The sequence below is a fragment of the Perca flavescens genome, chromosome 7, assembly GCF_004354835.1.
Source record: "Perca flavescens isolate YP-PL-M2 chromosome 7, PFLA_1.0, whole genome shotgun sequence".
Lineage (NCBI taxonomy): Eukaryota > Metazoa > Chordata > Actinopteri > Perciformes > Percidae > Perca > Perca flavescens.
This window is the reverse complement of record NC_041337.1, coordinates 33,506,184-33,523,013: the sequence shown is the minus strand read 5'-3', so window position 1 is coordinate 33,523,013 and position 16,830 is coordinate 33,506,184. Positions and strand designations below refer to the sequence as shown.

The 16,830-nt window shown below is 43.0% G+C and overlaps 2 protein-coding genes across 5 annotated transcripts in view; one reads left to right on the top strand and one right to left on the bottom strand.

Annotated features, from left to right (window-relative positions):
• Positions 1–16,573, top strand: part of si:ch73-70k4.1 (translation initiation factor IF-2) — a 24,932-nt gene extending 8,359 nt beyond the window's left edge. Inside the window, exons 3-5 of one of the 2 annotated variants that reach the window (XM_028582011.1) lie at positions 2,025–2,527; positions 3,184–3,288; positions 14,507–16,573. In XM_028582011.1, coding sequence (XP_028437812.1) covers positions 2,025–2,527; positions 3,184–3,256 — 576 coding nt within the window. In that variant the 3' untranslated portion in view covers positions 3,257–3,288; positions 14,507–16,573. Of the gene's footprint in view, positions 1–2,024; positions 2,528–3,183; positions 3,550–14,506 lie in introns of those variants that run through there. The other variant, XM_028582010.1, reaches the window with a different exon arrangement.
• The window catches only part of prkcz (protein kinase C, zeta), a 114,942-nt gene continuing 109,119 nt past the window's right edge, over positions 11,008–16,830 (bottom strand). For all 3 annotated transcript variants that reach the window (XM_028582005.1, XM_028582007.1, XM_028582009.1), the window contains one exon: positions 11,008–11,624. In XM_028582005.1, coding sequence (XP_028437806.1) covers positions 11,537–11,624 — 88 coding nt within the window. In that variant the 3' untranslated portion in view covers positions 11,008–11,536. The remainder of the gene's footprint in view (positions 11,625–16,830) is intronic.

Sequence of the window (16,830 nt, the reverse complement as noted above, 5' to 3'; positions counted from 1 at the left end):
CCGCTTTACGTTGATACGGTACAAAATTGCTACAGTATTTTTTTTCATACAATTAAACTGTCAATGTTTAGGTTAGTTTGGTCAGGTTTGCATTTGTTAGACATTTAGCCATTTCAACAATGAAGCCATTACTTTTAGCTATTAGCCAACTTTTAAGTATTTCAGTTGCATATTCCTTACTTCTAGCTACTTTTGAAGCCTTTCCACATTAGTTTAAGCAAACTGTTTAGACTTCTCTATTCCCTTGCTAACTTACTAACTACTTTTCACGCACTCTCAATTGCAACACCTGCCTTAATTATAGTAAATACATTAAATTTAAATGTATACTCTTAATTGATCCCTAATGGGGAAATAACAATTTACACTCAGTTGTTATTAGACACTAGGCACAGGTCTGAAGTACACACACACATACTCAGGTCCTTTACATGCACTAATGCAGAGATGTCAGAGTGAGAGCTGCGACTGCTGGACAGGCGGACTGAGTGGTTTGGGGTGTGCCTTGCTCAAGAGCGCCTTGGCAGTGCCCAGTAGGTGAACTGGCGTCTCTCCAGCTACTAGTCCACAGCGACCCTCCGGTCCCCAACCCAACTCACTACGGACTGAGCTACTGCCACCCCCTATATATATGTATATATTAGGGGTGTGGAAAAATATCGATATTGCGATATTTTCTGCGGCAGTACTGTATCCATACACAGACGCCAAGTATGGATCTATTATTATATATATGTTTGTCTGCTTGACAATCCTATTTTGCAGAAATAAAATTGAAGTGAGATGAACAAACAGAGACATGTATCTTTTTAGATAAAACAGATGTTTTCTGTCGGGGACATAATTTGAAGTTGGAAAAAAGGTAATAAATTGCAATATATCTCAAAATATTGCAATATGTTTAAAATCACAATAATATCGTATCAGAAGTATTGTGGTGACTATATATACATATACACACACCTTCAATCTTTTTTATCCAGCCTTTATTTTTTGGTGCGGGCCACACTCCCTCTAGTTGTCTGAACATGACCAGAATGTGATTTATTTTTTTGGGTCAAAATTACATTTTTGGCATGTGATGCTGCAGTTGCACCAAACTTAAAGGAACACGCCGACTTATTGGGAATTTAGCTTATTCACCGTAACCCCCAGAGTAAGACAAGTCAATACATACCCTTCTCATCTCCGTGCGTGCTGTAACCCTGTCTGACGGTTCCAGCATTAGCTTAGCCCAGCACAGATCCTGCAGGTAACTGGTTCCAACTAGCCTACTGCTCCGAATTGTGACAAAAGTGACAAAATAACACCAACATGTTCCTATTTACATGTTGTGATTTATAGAGTCACAGCGTGTACAAAAAACAACGTAACATGAGACACAGCCGTCTTCTAACAGTAAACAAACCGGGAACTATATTCTCAGACAGGCTTGCTGTGAGCATATCACTCCGCCCAAGTACTATATTCTTCCGCCTGAGAATATAGTTCCCGGTTTGTTTACAGTTAGAAGACGGCTGTGTCTCATGTTACGTTGTTTTTTGTACACGCCAGACTCTATAAATCACAACATGTAAATAGGAACATGTTGGAGTTATTTTGTCACTTATTCGAGCAGTAGGATTACTGGAACCATTCACCTGATGTTCTGTGCTGGCCTGATGCCGCTGGAGCCGTCAGACAGCATTACAGCACGCACGGAGATGAGAAGGGTATGTATGGACTTGTCTAACTCTGGGGGTTACGGTGAATAAGCTAAATTCCCAATAAGTCGGCGTGTTCCTTTTAAAAAAAAAAAATAAATAAATAAGAAACTGGCCTAATCGTTCTCGCAACATTAACATCCGGTTATGGATTTGACTTTGTGACTACAGAGCTCATGAATGTAGTGCTTACAACCAGCCCTCTCTTGACACCATATTGCAACTCTAGCCATCTGTCCTAAGATGTTAAACCTTTTCCTTTCAATTCTGATGCTGCTGGCGTTGAGTCTTGCATCTGTTCCCCCCCATGCGTCGCTGCAGAGACCCACAGCGCTGAAGTCCGGTGAACAGCGGTGGTGTGACCTCAGCGAAGACGTCGCTCCCTTCCCCGAACCCTCTCCACCCTCTCCGAGGACCCGGTCCAGTCCCAGCCCCTCCCCGCGGGAGCTCTCGGTGCTGACGGAACCCGTCCCGGACCCGGCGGACAGACAGCTGTCGTCTCGCGGCAGCCAAAGGCCGCGGCCGTCCCTCCACGGCTGGGAGGGGCCGCCGCCGTCAGCCGGACCCTCGAGGGCGGGGGGGAGCGAGGGGAGGAGAGGACGAGAGGCCGGACCGCTCGACCGACAGCTTCTCACGGGCCAGGCCAAAGTGTCTGACAGCCGAGTTCCTCTGCAGAGGAAAGGGGAGGATAGAGAGGAAGAGGAGGGGCAGAGGGAGGTGGAGGAGGAAGAGGAGGGGCAGAGTCGTGGAGGAGGAGATGGAGGAGCAGCAGGAGGGGCGGGGCTTCAAAGCTGCCCCATGTGCCTGCTGGACTTCCCTGTTGGGTAAGAGATTGGGTTTCTTTTTTTCTATCAAGTTAAATTAGTTCAAACCTCCGCGTATTATCTATCATTTGAAATAGAGCTGCACCGTATGACGACAATAAATACATTCTTTTATTGAACAAATTGAACATTGAATTGCCACCGAATAAAGAATGATACTTACATTTTGGTGCAGTTTTCTACTGGTATTTTTTTTAGATATGTTGCAGCCTTTTGAGATGTTATTGCGCCAGTTGATATTGCGATGACAAAGATGAAGAAAGTTTTTTCTGTAGGATAGGATTTGTAGGCCGGGACGTCTCTGCAGCACATCAATGCTTCATTCAGAATGGTTTGACACATATTTTGCCATTAACAAATATTGCGCTCGCCCTTTTTTTCAATAAGTGCCACTCTACTGTAGTTGGATTAGAAATCAATATCGTGACACCCCCTAGTCTACACGAAAGGAGCTGAATTGAGACACAGGGCTTCAGGGCTGAACTCACATGCTGGATGTGATCAGTTTGGGTATTTCCACCGAAATATTGAATTTGTTTTTACCCTGTGTTAAAGTGTGTGTTGGTCTCACACACACACACACACACACACACACACACTGTGTGTGTGTTCTCTGTCCGTACCGACAGTATATCTCCTTGTTCCCGTCTCTCCAGGTTCACCCAGATGGACTGTGACGGCCACCTGGCCCAGTGTCTGTCCGAGGTGAACGTGGACATGACCTGGTGAGGCCGACGGCACGCTGCCTGGCTGCTGTCCAGGTGAAGCAGCCACGCACGCACGCACGCACACACACACACACACACACACACACACACACACACACTCCAGGATTGTGTCGTATGAAGGAAACACCCAGAGAGCAGCTCGCACACAGAACGCTCAGCTTTCACTGGCAGCTTCCCCGGACTGTGCCCCGACAGAGAGGCTCCTGGACACGCTGGGCGTAGTCTCGCATTGCCAGACCTTCCTCAACAGCGCTGCAGAGGAAGGTCCATCCACACAACATTCCTGGATAGGAGAAAAACGGGCTCTGGTTTATCTTTTAAACCAATCACAATTGCATGGGCAGCGCCGAGCACAGATAGTCTAGCTAGCTGTCTGGATTTACCCCGCAGAGATCTGAGGAGCAGTTAACCATAGTCCTCATGAATCCACCGGAGTTATGAACGCCAACACAAAGAAAGAGGAAGGAGACGGATATCCGGCTGAAAATGAAGGACATCCGGCGGAACAATCCAGTCAATGAGACATCGTCGATATAGAATACTCTGGGTCATACCTCAAGGGGAGAGAACCAGAACCAGGATGATAAACTCCCTGTAAGCTTGGAAGCATTTTTCTACGTTATGAAAGAGGGTTAGTTTTTTAGCAGGTGCACTTTGGAAGCTCTGGTCACAATGACTCTGATGACTCCCTGCTGCCATGATGTCAGGTCATCCTCTTTAGACACTCGATCCATAATTTGGCTCCACTTGAGCGTGTGCACTTGGCCTCTGATGCCTTTGTTTCCAGCTGGTCAAGACGACCATCAAACTGAAATAACAATCCAGCCTGGCCTCATCAGAGAGAGGGAGAGAGAGAGAGAGAGACCCAAATGGAACCGGGCCACATCCTCCTTTTCACAAAGCTGCTTTTTCACAGAAATATAGCCGACCACTGTGTTACCATTTTACATTTCTGTAGAGCTGGGCGATATGAAAAAAGAAAAAACAAATCTAATATATCATTATTTATGACCAAATACATCGATGTTGATATTGTCGGGTTGACTAAATATTAACAAAATGAGAGTTTGGACAACTAATCACCAATAATGTGGATACAATGACTAAGTGGGTAAAGGCAAAGTAATAAAACGTCTGGAAGTCTGGTAAGTTTAGAAAATTAGAAAAATGTCAAATCACGATATTTAGATATCCGAAATTTAAGACGATATCTAGCCTCATGTATCGATGTCGACATAATATCCATGTGTTGCCCAGCCCTACATTTCTGTTGAAATGAATGATCGATTTAAAGTTAACATGATATCATGATGATCAAGTTGTATTCTGAGTGCGATCTGTGGGTTTTGGGGTGGGGGTGAGGGGGTTTTGTGCTGGAACTATTTCTCCATGAAGAGCAGCTGGGTGCAGCGACTGTGGGCAGCTTCCCGAAGTGTTGTCACATTTGATAGTATCTGTACAGAGACCAAAAGCAACAGCTGTTCTCAGCAGGCCACATCTGGCTGCACTATAGCCAGAGACCCTGCACAGCTGCAGTACTGGGTGGGTGGATTACACTCTTGTTCTTCAAGTCATAGTTCCAGAGGGTAACTCCCCCTAAAACCACAAAAAAAAAATTTTTAAATGTTTTTTTTTTAAAACATTTAAGATGATTAATAAAACAAGTTACACCGTGTTAAAGCTATAGTGCGTAGTTTCTGTCGTATTTAAAATGATACATTTTCTATCTAATTGACTTGCTGTGAGATCCATACAGCAGAGTTATCTCGCACAAGGGACCGCTAATGGATCTGCACTCTCCTCTCTTCATACGTGCACTGAGTAAAGACTCCACTGCACACTGTTTAAATATTCATTTCTAGTAAACAGTTCAAGTTTGTTATCTCGGAGTCCGTTTCAAATCAACACAGGAAATGGTGTTAGAATATGAATATTGGTTAATGCACTTACTAGTCTCCAAGTATGAACGTACGAGGTGATCAGGGGATGTGTGAGGCTAACTCTCTCTCTCACACACACACACACACACACACACACACACACGCAAAAACTGTAGCATCTGCAAAGATTTTTCTGCCGTCATCTGCAAAAAAAGGAAGCACCCAGATCACGGAAAACCAGTATCATTTTTAATAATTACACATATTTACAAAGATGCGGTGAAGCAAAAATGAAGCATATCCAACCAGCAGTATTTTCGAACCAAAAATCATGGACCGAGTTCATTTATGTTCAGATAAAGATTCTCTTTCTTTTTTTTCGCTGTTTGGGTAAAGTGGTTTCATGGACTCTTTAGTTCATCCGTTGGTCCCTCGAGAAAAAACAACAATGGCCCCTCGTGTATCACCTGCCGGGCAAATAGATCAACGGAACATGGCGTTAATAAAAACTTAAAAAAAAAATAACATGGAGTTTGGGGGGGTTGGAAGAGGAAGCTTCCTCCAATGTTGAAGTGATTTCTAGCTTCTTGAAGTGTGTGTGTGTGTGTGTGTGTGTGTGTGTGTGTGTGTGTGTGTGTGTGTGTGTGTGTGTGTGTGTGTGTGTGTGTGTGTGTGTGTGTGTGTGTGTGTGTGTCGTGGTGGACTAATCAGCGACTGTGGAACGGTTTCACTATCTCTCCTCTCTCTATCGATTTCTCCCCTGCCTGTAAAAAGGCCCCTGCAGCTCATTGAGACCATCTGACTCAGGATCAGCTAATTAATCCTATTATGTGCTTATCAAATTAGCACGGCTCAGATTTCATCAGCTAAACCTCAGCCAATCGAGAGCTCTTCTTTCTCCTCGGAAGCGCAGCGACGTAGAGATGAACGCAACTCTTCTACTTCAGAGGCGAGGTCTTACCATAGATAGAAAACTTAAACAGTTTTATATCTATGGCTCTTTCTGTCTGCGACTTTAATCCAGGGCTGGGCAATATATTGATATTATATCAATATCGATATATGAGGCTGGATATGGTCCTTAATTATGGATACTGTAATATCATATAATCTTAATAGGACACAAGTGTTGTCTTTTCCTGGTTTTAAAGGCTGCATTATACTTTTCGTTTTTGTGAAAGCACCAATAGTCAACCCGACAATATTGCCGCAATATCGATGTAATTTGGTCAAAAATATTGTAAAATTTGATTTTCTCCATATTGCCCAGCCCTAATTTAATCTGTGCTTTGTAGTTGATCTTCAGATGTGTAGTGCATGTGTTTGATTAGATCCCAGCCTTTTAACACAACACGGCTCCTGAATTTGGTTACCAATAGGTTAGCCTGCTGTGTATAAAGGTGGCATTACATGACTGAACTTAAAACAGCCTAAAACCTCACTGTATACAAAAAAAAAAAAAAAAAAAAAAACTCCTGGCTTGTGCAAACTGCACCAGCAGCTGGGGGGGATGAGAAATAGGATTTGATGGATGATGTGATGTTAGAGAGCAGACCGACATGTGTCGGCTTGGCTTTACACCGGGCAACTGTGGTGCTGTCAGCTGCAGGTTACAAAGCCATCCGGAGCACCTCTTGATCGGGACAAGTATTAACTGAAATAGTCATAAATTAATGCAAACACGAAAACTCAAGATTCAGTGCAAATACCAAAACAGTACTTCTTGTCAATACTTTAGTTTGGGGAGGGGGAGGAGAAGTTTTTTCATTTTACAAAAGTGCTCAATGCATCAGTGTTAAATCATAAAAAACCTTTGTAAAAGAAAGTCTGAATAAAACACAGTCTGAAGTTATAAACGTTTCCTGATTTAGATCAAGATGTGTGTGACGAAATCATTCAAACAAACAAGACTAAAAACCGGATTGAGCATTTGATACCAACTTTTGATATTTGACACTTTTCAATAGTCAAAGTTAGGGATACATTTCAGTCGGTACTCAGAAAGCTCGGAGCTTTGTTAACCAGCCCTGTAGCTGACCCGAACAGCTGGAACGCACCGCACTCGTAAGCGCCGCTACTTTGTCTTTCCGCGCACATGTTATCCAATTTGCCTGGGCGGCGAAATTACAAATCCCACTATGGCCACACCAAGACCCGCCCTACGAAGCAGCTCGATTGGTTGGAGTTAGGCATTTGACCTTGAGTGGCTAAGGTTAGGATAGCTGATTGGTCAGGGGATAGGACCTGAACAAATGGGGTTACGTTACCATGCGTAAGCATGGACGCCTGGCCAATAAATCAGTCCCTCCAGAAAAATGCGATCATGCGATCGCATAATTCAATGCATAATCAGCCAAAGTCCGCATATTTATGCAGGGGGCCGCATTTCTTTAAATACGCCGCACTTTCTCCGCAGAAATTGACGATTTCCGCGCAAAATATGCGGGTCTTTCATGATTTCATAATCCCGCATTTTCGTTGTTTCAAAAAACATATCTCTTAGCAGAAAGTCAGGCACACCTTCAGAAAAGACAGAGAGCCATGACAGAGAGAAATAGAGACACACAATCAAAAACAGGGCTACAATTACTTTGTTTCACCTTTCATCAAACCTGTTTTGCTCTTTCTATCCGAGATATCCCATCATCAGGCCCATAACAATCACAAAAAAACTCACACAAAAAACGCATTTTTCTGGAAGAACTGATAAATGCCACTGAAGGGTGGTGTGTTCCAGCTGTAAGGAGGCAGAGCGGTCCAAATACGCTCAGCAGAACCACACGTGGTTGTGGTTGTGGTTCTGGTTCTACTACGCTGCTGTCTTTCTTGGCACGTACAGTCCACATGGTCCTACATTTTGGACTGTAGGGATGTTACCGATTAACCCGTGTAACCGTTGACAGATTACTACTATCAGTATCACTGAAAGGGGTTTATGTTGAAATGTTAAACTTACTGTTAGTACCCTACTCGTACCCTTTATGTACATATTTAGTTTGGTGTCAGCACTAGAAACGTGTTTATTTAAAATGTGTCTGAGTAATCCTATAAAGGATGGGCCGTGTAAGCCGCCAGACAAGAAAATAAACCATTTATGAATTCATTCATTCACCAGTTAAACACGATATAAAAACAAAAATAAACACGTTAGCCTATTAAAAAGTTTTTTCTTTTTGCATCGTAAAAGAAAAATAGGCTATACAATCTATTTCACGTAACTTGTGTTTTAAGCTCTTTTTTTCCTGCTAAGTCCGTGGCTCTCTGCTGGATGGCGCTCACAGCGGACATTTCCAACACAAAGAAAGCTGAAGGGGAGAAGAAAGAAAAAAAAAAAAATCTAAATTGGCATCCCTAGACTGTACAATAGGTCCGGACGTGGACCGGTATGAAATTAAGTTGTGCAGCCAGGCAGATGTGGAGAGTATGAATTGGCAGGGAGTGTTATTGCAGTTTTTCCTGGCGTTTTTTTCATTCGCCTGGTTTGTTCAGTACATGTGGCGCAGCGTGAAAACCAGGCCCGGTCCGGAGAGGCAGACACGAGTCAACAGTTAAACTCTCGGCTGGGGTTTGGATTAGCCTCCAGCGTGCTAAGCTGTCCACTTGACTCAAGTTAGAGGAAGTATTTAGTCGAATGGGTCACACATTTATGGTTCAGGATGTAACATGTCCGGGGGGTGACAGAACTAGGGTTGTTATTTCCAATTATCATAATCGATAAATAACTCAAAAACAATTGGTAGATTAAGTTAAGTCTTTACAATTATGAGAAATGCCATCACAAATTGTAGTTGATGTCTGTTGGTTTACTCAATTATATCGTTTGAGGACTGTGGAACGCCTTTTTAGAGAAGCGTTGTATTCCTCGCAGTGTAATGAGAGAATACAATGAAAGGAAAAGTACGACTGAAATGACTTAGCTGCATCATGACCTGTGCTTTAGAGACAAAATGAGTTTTATATTTTCTACCTTTTGATTTCTTGACACTATTTTTATTTATTCAACACCACTGCTAACAAAATGCAGTCTGTCTGTACCCTATAGCCACCAGTGCTAATTAGTTTACGTTGTCTCTCTGTGCTCCTGTCGGTCACCGGCCCGGGGCATTTCTGATGGATCTCTGAACACCTGCTTTTATTCCTTTTAGAAATAACAATATTATATTCAGTATTATATTGGGCTGTCAATCGATTACATATTTTAATCGGGATTAATCGCATGATTGTCCATAGTTTACTCGCGATTAATGGCACATTTTTTATCTGTTCTAAATTAACTTTAAAAGATATTTTTTCTAGTTTTTAATTCTTAAGTAATATTTGAGACTGGACGTACTCCGGTGGTAACTCAGTTCACATCAACAGTATATGCAAATAACTTCAGTCTCGTGGAGAGAACCATCTGGAAGGGCTTTGAAACTCAATTTGCCATTCAAAAGACTCTTATTTATCCATTTCTGCTCAAGGAGGTTTGTTTCTGCTAGCCATCCAGGCCCGTTTATGGATCTCGTCTCTGATGGGGATGAATTACAACATGTCGCTAAGAGGGTCTGAACAGTTGTTAAATATAGCGAAAAAATGTGCCAAGATGGCACACTGTCCCCAACGTTACTGCTGCAGCTTCCTGGTTTCCCAAACGACGGAGCGAAAACACAGAACATGCGTACGTTAATCGGAAGAAGAAAAAAAATTAGTGGTGTTAAAAGGAATTTGCGTTAACGCTTAATTAACGTGTTAGTTTTGACAGCCCTGAATATTACCAATACATTTGAATATCATTTTAACATGATTTTTGCAAGCAAAGAAACAATGGAAGAATTTAAGTTGCACTGAGCTGTAGTTGCACCGTGTAAAGCCAGCCGTAGTGCGGAGATGGAAACACACGATGGGCCCAAAAATGGAAATGGAGACACATTTCCACACGAAAGCACACGCAACCGGTCACATGATATTTTCGCCCGGCTGCAGATGGTCACGCAGTGGCAGCTGGTGTAGAAGAATCTGAGCTCGGCCAGCAAGCCTGTACACACGGCGGAGGCTGAAGCCAATGCACAGCTTTGTGTTTCAGCTCGAGTCCTGATATAATGTGTTTCTACAGCTTCCACACTGGAATTGGCAGCGAGTATACCGTGGCCTGTATACACCTTTTATACACATATGTATGACTAGGACTACAATCAACTCCACCCCTCAAACAATCGGAATCACTAAGAACCGGAATTGAAAGGAAGAATCGGAATAAGAATTGTTAAAATCTAAACGATGCCCAACCCTACTCAGGACTGTATGGATGCTGCCGGCTGCACGACACCCATCGGTGACATTTCTAAATGATCATTGGGGTCATTTAGTCTCTACCTGCCACCATCTACAGACCAGTCATAAATTATCTGTTGTACACTGATTATTTGAATTGATTCATTAAAAATAAAAAAGATTCAGTCAGGACCGAGGCAGGCTACCGTGCTCCAAAAAATATTAGTTCTACAAAAAATTAGAATGGTCTGGACCAACGCTGTTAAGAGTCTAGCCGTGGATTCAGTTGGTCTTTACGACTGAAGCCAGGGATGGGTGAAGAAATGTTTCGATAAAAGATAAGTGCAATCAGAGACATGGTAATTAATACGATCTTTGAGGCACTTCTTAAATAAAAAGTTGTCTCCCAGTAGGCCCCCGTTGTTCGTGAAAATCCTAAAAGATAACAAAAAGAAACGTTTGTTACGATGAAAATGTGCCACTTGCATCAATAAAAAGGCATCTTCAATTCTGGATTCACTACCTACACTATAATACACAATAATAACTTATGTTTTCTTTCTCATTGTACATTCTTGTTTTGTGTGAGGCTTGCCCCCCCTCCCCCCCCTGCCACAATATAAAAAAAAAAAAAATAACAAAATAAAAAGTGCATCTAAAATTTCAAGTTCTTCAGCAGAACTGTCATATTTATCCAGGGATGTGAGACGGGTTGAAATGCGTTTGTGATGGCAGGCACAGAATGAAACCGCTCTCCGTTCAAATCACAAAGCCGACCGTGCTTTGACACGAGGATGGACATTCAGAGAGGAGAACGGAATGAAGCCAAAGGAGGGGGGAAAAGAAAAGAAAAGGGGAAGGCAACATAACGTCAGGGAATGTTCTTGAAGTCCAGTGTCTTTGTTTTCCTTGATGCCAAGAAAAGAAGAGTTTGGTATTCCAACAAAACTATCTGAATGGTCCAGGCAGGAAACGTTCCCGTTCTCCAGTTTGCTTTGCCGTGTTGAAAAAGGTCCAGAGGGTGAGTGGGTCCTCCCTTTACTCTTCCCCCTCTTCGCCTTTCAGAGTTGGCCTGCGAGTGTTTTTTTGGCTGAGACGGCAGCTTGGACAGACAGTAGGTGGGCGAAAGGAGGAAGCTGGTCTCCCCTTCATACAGACTCCTCAGTGGATAGCAGCAGGGGGTTGATGTATTCAAATCCCTCGAACTCTGACTGGTCTATTCTCTTGATGACGTCCCTAAGGAGAGGGGGACAGAAATAAGGATGAGAGGAGTTGATTAATCACAAAATCGGAGCAGAATATCATCCACGGCACACCTCACAGCACTGACAGAAAGAGTCTCCTTACTCCTATTCTCCATGTTTTTGAACTGGTTAGTAGGGGTGTAACCATAAATTGATCTGGATCGATATATCAATTCAATCCTCAACGATCCAATATTATCGATACAAAGTGAAAATATCGAGACATATTTATTTTATTTATTAAAAGATTTTATTTAAATGTCTGAAAGAGCTTAGTAATGAAATTGTCAAATCGTATTTTAGTTGCCTTTTGTAAATATATATAAATGTAACTGTGTTAAATGGGTTTTACGGTATCGTCTCGTGTCAGTCGCAGACCCCTGAATTCAATCGAAGCGACATTGCATCGTGGCAGACTTTGTGATATCAGTATACTAGATACAGTATACAGTATACAATATACAGATAACTGTATCGTTATCCAAAGAATCAATATAATAACGTACCGTAGTAAAACAGGATTTACACCCCTACTGGTTAGCGATACGCTCATCTCGATACAGATTTCGATACCTCGACCCTGACCCATGAATTGTTGCGCCTGTAATCAGTGCACCAATTAATGAAGGGTGCACCAGATACAATTTGGAATGAACTTGCAGATGCATCGTTTCTAACATATTTGCATCGGTAAAACCACATTTATTTATATAGAATTATTAGTAGAGAACCTATGCCTTTATTTAGAAGTGTGACCAATAATTTGATGTTTAGATTGGTTACCGCAGATTTGAAGCCTCGAGTTTGGCAAAACGGGCGTCGCCATCTTGGTATTTTGCAATCGGAAATGACGAGCTGGGGAGGATGACGCGGCTGAACAAGACATTTTTAGGCAACCAAAATGTTCCAATTAACTTTGATGAAGTGAAAACACACAGTGAGAGGGTCAAAGTTTAAGACTAAAACACGCCCAACACCCAAAAACTAGTTCGGGTCTACTTTAAGCATCGCTAAAGGCCATTTTACAGTAGCCGCATCCAAGCTTGCGCGTGCCAATTTGACGTCAAAATGATGTAGATCTTGCTGGCGCCCCAAGATTTTGAGTGCATGAGCAGAGGGCGAGCACCACTCTATTTTTTTTCAGCAGCGCGCGACAAAGCGGAAACAGGAGGCCAGAACGAGTTCGCCGACAACCGGATGCCAGGACTCTGAGTGACTGCAAGTCTCTCTTGTAAACTTAAAATAAGGTTAAGATGAGTTCTTTTATGGCGAATGAAAGGCTTGATCCGACCAAGTAGGTCACTGAATCAAATTGAAGCATTGATGTCAATGCTGCTGCCAGATCTGCCGTTGTTTACGTTTTTCGTCTTCTTCTAGTCCGCAGAAATAGCAAAGTTGCTCATTAGTGCCACCGCTGTTCAGGAGAAAACTGCAACTAGTGTGACCACCACGCACGAGTATAAACAGTTATGGCGATCCCATGACATCACATTTGCGCGCGTCAGGTTGGGAACGACCAGTGTACTGAACGTTTGAGCCTCTGTCCTGATTGACAGGTCCTAAAGCATCCCCTGCTTTATCATCTATTTTAAAATAACCATGGGACCGTAATTTACTAAATGAACATCGTGCTGTATTGAAGAAAACTTGAGACTAGCGATTGAGTCCATGAACTCATGAAAATTTTCTCATAGACTTCTATAGAAACAGACTTCTTTTGCAACCAGTGGAGTCGCCCCCTGCTGGAAATTAGATGGACTGCAGGTTTAAGGCCCTTCAGCGTTGGCTTCACTTTTCAGGGCCGGAAGCTACGTCCATTATTTTTTAACAGTGTATGTCAGAAATCGGTAAGTTGCATGGTTTTTACACAGGAAGTGCTCAGGTTAAATAGGTCAAGACTATCAATTCACTCAACTAACCATCATCAAATCTTTTCAAAGAGTAGGTCAAAATGATTGGGACACATTGCTTTTGAAACGTACATTTCATAAAAAAATTCTTTGGCTTCCACTGTTCTGCAAAATGTCTACAACCTGGAAACCACCTGATGGGTAATGTTTCTTTGTTAGTTCTGCCAGGAGAAATCCTTAAAACCCTGTAAAATGGCATCCCTTAAGTACATGATGTCAAGTGGGACAGAAAGAACTCAAACTGCTTCTTTGTTTCCTGAGTATGCTGCTTCCATTAGCAAAGGCATAATCACAGGTAAATGGAGTGGAACCCCATAACTAACTCAAATGGCTGGGTAAAAAATACATGTACTCCCTTAGCAACACCGCTGGCTGCTTCTCCTGCTGGCTGTTTACTCATCGGTGTGTGTGTGTGTGCGCGTGTGTGTGTGTTTTGATTGCGAGGAACTGAAGCCCAAAAAAGGGGCCTCTAGCTGGGAAAGACTGAGAGGCTTTCTCCCTTCAGACACTGGGCAGGAGGCTTTGAAGTTTAAACAAAAGGTGTGTTCACTGGCCTTCCCCCTGGTGTACCAGGTGGGTGGGGGTCTCACTTTAGGGGCCACTTGCCGGTGTCGAACAGGTTGCGGATCCCACCCACATAGAGCGCAAGGACAAGTGAATGAAATGCTACAGTGTCTCTCTTTCAGTTTGCAGACTAGAATACTGATGAAGCCAATAGTTTTTCCACCATCTGATCTCATGTGAAGTACTCTCGCTGTAGGAGTAGGTCAACCACCAATACAAAAATTAGATTCAGAAAACAGTGTTTTTCTGTTTTGGAGTTTCTCTGAGAGAACAGGCAGAAAGAGAAAAAAAAAACAACCCACAAAGACGGACACACAAAAGAGAGAGGAGAGGGTTTGGGAGTTGACCAAAACAAACAGTGTGTTCAACCGACGTAAATGTTGCCTTTTTTTTTCTCCAGGCTTGAATGACTTGAAAGCATTACCAGATGCAGAATGAAGAGGAGAGAACCAGGAAGGGACAGAGAAGAGGAGGGAGTGAAGTGGGAGAGACAGAACAAGAGTGAGGCAAAGAAAGCAGCAGGATATCTAGACAGCATTTGAACTGCTTTTTAAAAACAAATACTTGCATTTTGTACCAATATCAAACTAAGAAATGAACTCTTAAGAGACTTGAACAGCTATTAGCAATCTAAGAAATAATTGTAACCGTCAAAAACATCAATGGTACAGGGTACCTGTTAGTACAGTACTTCTAGTGTGACTAAGCTCTTGTAATTATTGGAAATGAAAGAAATTAAGGGAAGAAAGAATAATTAATGACTTAGTTTCCCAAAATACAGCACCTTCAGTGCTACAGTAGGATAAGCAACAGGTTCATTAGACAGGCTAGAGCAGTATTGTGGTCCTAGCCACCACATTCAAGTCCCTAAAAGCAACCACCAAGGACCAAAGCTACAGAAAAAGAAAGTATGCGTTACAGGCTAAGGCTGCCATTTTCTAAGATGGGGAGCTGGCCTAGAAAAAAAATACTAAAGCCTCTCTCTCCCTCCCATTACCATGCTGGCAAGGGCCCCCAGAAAATCTGGCTTTTAATGTCGCAATGTAAATCTCTAACATGGAGGGTTTACCCTTCTCTCTCCCTACACGGCTCTCACTTCTCTTTCTTCTTGTGCCAAGCCCATCACGAGTGGGAGAGAGGGGAGACTGGAGAGCTTTTTGCATCACCCCCCCAGAGCAGGAGTGGGCGACATCAGCCCCTCTCCTTGGTAACAGAGGGAAGAGAAAGAGGTTGGGAGATAAAGTGCGAGACGCAGGGAGGGAGGCATGCGTCTCCGTTTGATGTGCCATGGTGTTTGATGCCAGGTTGATATCTCCACTACTGAACTGGCAGTGTGCTCCCCACCCCGTTCTCCCACTCATCTCCCTCGACTCCCTCCCCCCCTGCACTGTACCACCACCAACCACTTCCACACTTGGCTCCCTAAAAGTCTGTCACGGACCCCCGTCGTCAAACACCATCACAAATGAGCTGGGATTGACTTCAGAGCCGTCTTGTTGCAGCCCTTTAATGAGCTACGAGGCTCCCCCGCTCCGAGACTGGTTTAAAGTCAAGTGTCTAGTGAACAGCAGAGGTGTACACTACAGCACCTTCAAACTGAGGGAGAGCCATGCTAGCTACCCAAAGACATCTGTCATGGGTACAGAGCATGATGGGCATTTAATAAGGCTCCAATTAACACTGGGAGCTCTTGTTGCTCCGTGCCCTGCCATTTCACAATGATGTTGTAATTGCTGTACATGCTCAAAAGTCCCAAGTTGCACAAGCAGGAAATAAGCCACGATACAACCTTGCTGAACCGGTGCTGAACATACATAATCACTGCTTGAATGGCACCATTTATTTTTAAGATACAATCCCAATTTTGCTTTATTTCACAGTGTAAAGTCAAGAATGATGATGATGTCAATGAAGAGTTGCACCAGCATAATCTACTGTTCGTATGGAAAGAGCAAATATGTTGAACCTTGCAGCAGCACTACCTCATATGCTATGTGCTATGTGCTTCCCCCCCAGCAGTGATTTTAGAGTGCATGTCGGAGAATAGCGTGGACACGCGCTTTACACCGCGAGCGTGCACGTGTGTCACTCTGCAGAAAAGGGAGAAAGAAAAAAAAGAGAGTCTGCCGCTGTCCGGAGCGACATAGGGAAAATATTTCAGTCAGAACCGAGGTTTCGGTGCCCAAACCCTACTGTTCATGGAGAGAGATCATGGAGGTAGTGTTTTTGAAGCCCAAGATGACATCCTGAAATGTCTTGTATTGTCCATAATTCAAACATATTTAGATTACTGTCACAGAAGAGTGAAGAAACTAGAACACATTCACATTTAAGAAGCGGGAATTAGAGAATTTAGACTTTTTGTCACTAATGAAAATGCTAATAAGGATCACATTTTGGGCGAGGTGCATGGTGTATTTAATTTTCAGTTCAGCTTCTGTTTTTGATCAGTGCGGTTGTTGAGAAATGGTTGGCTAAAGTCAGTCCAATAAATAATAATAATAAAAATATATATTTTGGAGCCTGAAAAATCTATCCAGCATGATTTCAAATGAAAACGTCTTAACATAAGCCTGGTAATATCTATGGGCAGCGCCTGCCAAAGCCTTATGGAATCCATTTTGTGATGGCACAGAGGAAAACTGGCCATGCTCGTGTTTTTGTCTGAAGCACCACCGTGTGTGTTGTTGTGCCAGATCTCTTCAGCCATTTCTCTCCAAAGTT